Here is a 732-nt window from a genome sequence, read left to right on the forward strand (position 1 = left end):
CCTATTTTGAGATTGCTGGAACTCACACAACCAAAAAGTTTGAGCCAAATGGGAGAGCACTTAAATGAAAATATGGTCTAACTCCTCGGCCAAAGAAGCTAATATCCCGTCAAGGTCATTCGTTCGCTCTTTAACGTTATCAACCAATTGCAATCGGTATAATTTGCCCATCACAAAAGGACACCCGACAATTCGACTTTTCAATAACGTCTCGTCGGGGTCAATAACAAATGGCCCATGATTTCACCTCAGCCATTTTTTGGTGGTTCAACATGCTGGAAGAACGTGGTTGCCTCAGAGTGAGATGCATTTTGAAGGATACGACCAAGACATCTGGTTGGACAATCCCCGGTCGGTAATATAAGAACGGTTTTATTCTTTGATTTGGTCTTTCACTGGCTTTCTTAACCGCGACGGGGGACTGTAATCCCCAGTACCATTAAAATGAAAGGTTATAAGTCATCTATTTATTACCTTTCAATCTTTACATGATATTTGGTCTACCAACGAATTCGAGTTGGCAAACCGAGCTATTCCTTGAATGTAGGCCAAAATTGTCACCATTGATTTTGTTCCAGGTCTCTTGGCTCCGACATCAAGACAACACGATCGAGTTGCTCACTGTGGGCGACAATACCTACTCCGGGGACTCGAGGATCAATATTTCATATCAGTGAGTGAAACTTGGTCATAATTGTACAGTGTACGTACAGTTCTACAAGTAGTAGTAGT

The 732-nt window shown here is 42.1% G+C and overlaps 2 protein-coding genes across 2 annotated transcripts in view; both read left to right on the forward strand.

Annotated features, from left to right (window-relative positions):
• The window catches only part of LOC131885416 (uncharacterized), a 25120-nt gene extending 24414 nt beyond the window's left edge, over positions 1-706 (forward strand). The window contains exon 4 of the mRNA XM_059233446.1: positions 579-706. Coding sequence (XP_059089429.1) covers positions 579-677 — 99 coding nt within the window. The 3' untranslated portion in view covers positions 678-706. The remainder of the gene's footprint in view (positions 1-578) is intronic.
• The window catches only part of LOC131885414 (uncharacterized), a gene marked incomplete at its 3' end in the record, with an annotated part of 5460 nt that continues 5312 nt past the window's right edge, over positions 585-732 (forward strand). The window contains 1 exon segment of the mRNA XM_059233445.1: positions 585-673.

This window comes from Tigriopus californicus, chromosome 8 (assembly GCF_007210705.1).
Source record: "Tigriopus californicus strain San Diego chromosome 8, Tcal_SD_v2.1, whole genome shotgun sequence".
Classification (NCBI taxonomy): Eukaryota; Metazoa; Arthropoda; class Copepoda; order Harpacticoida; family Harpacticidae; genus Tigriopus; species Tigriopus californicus.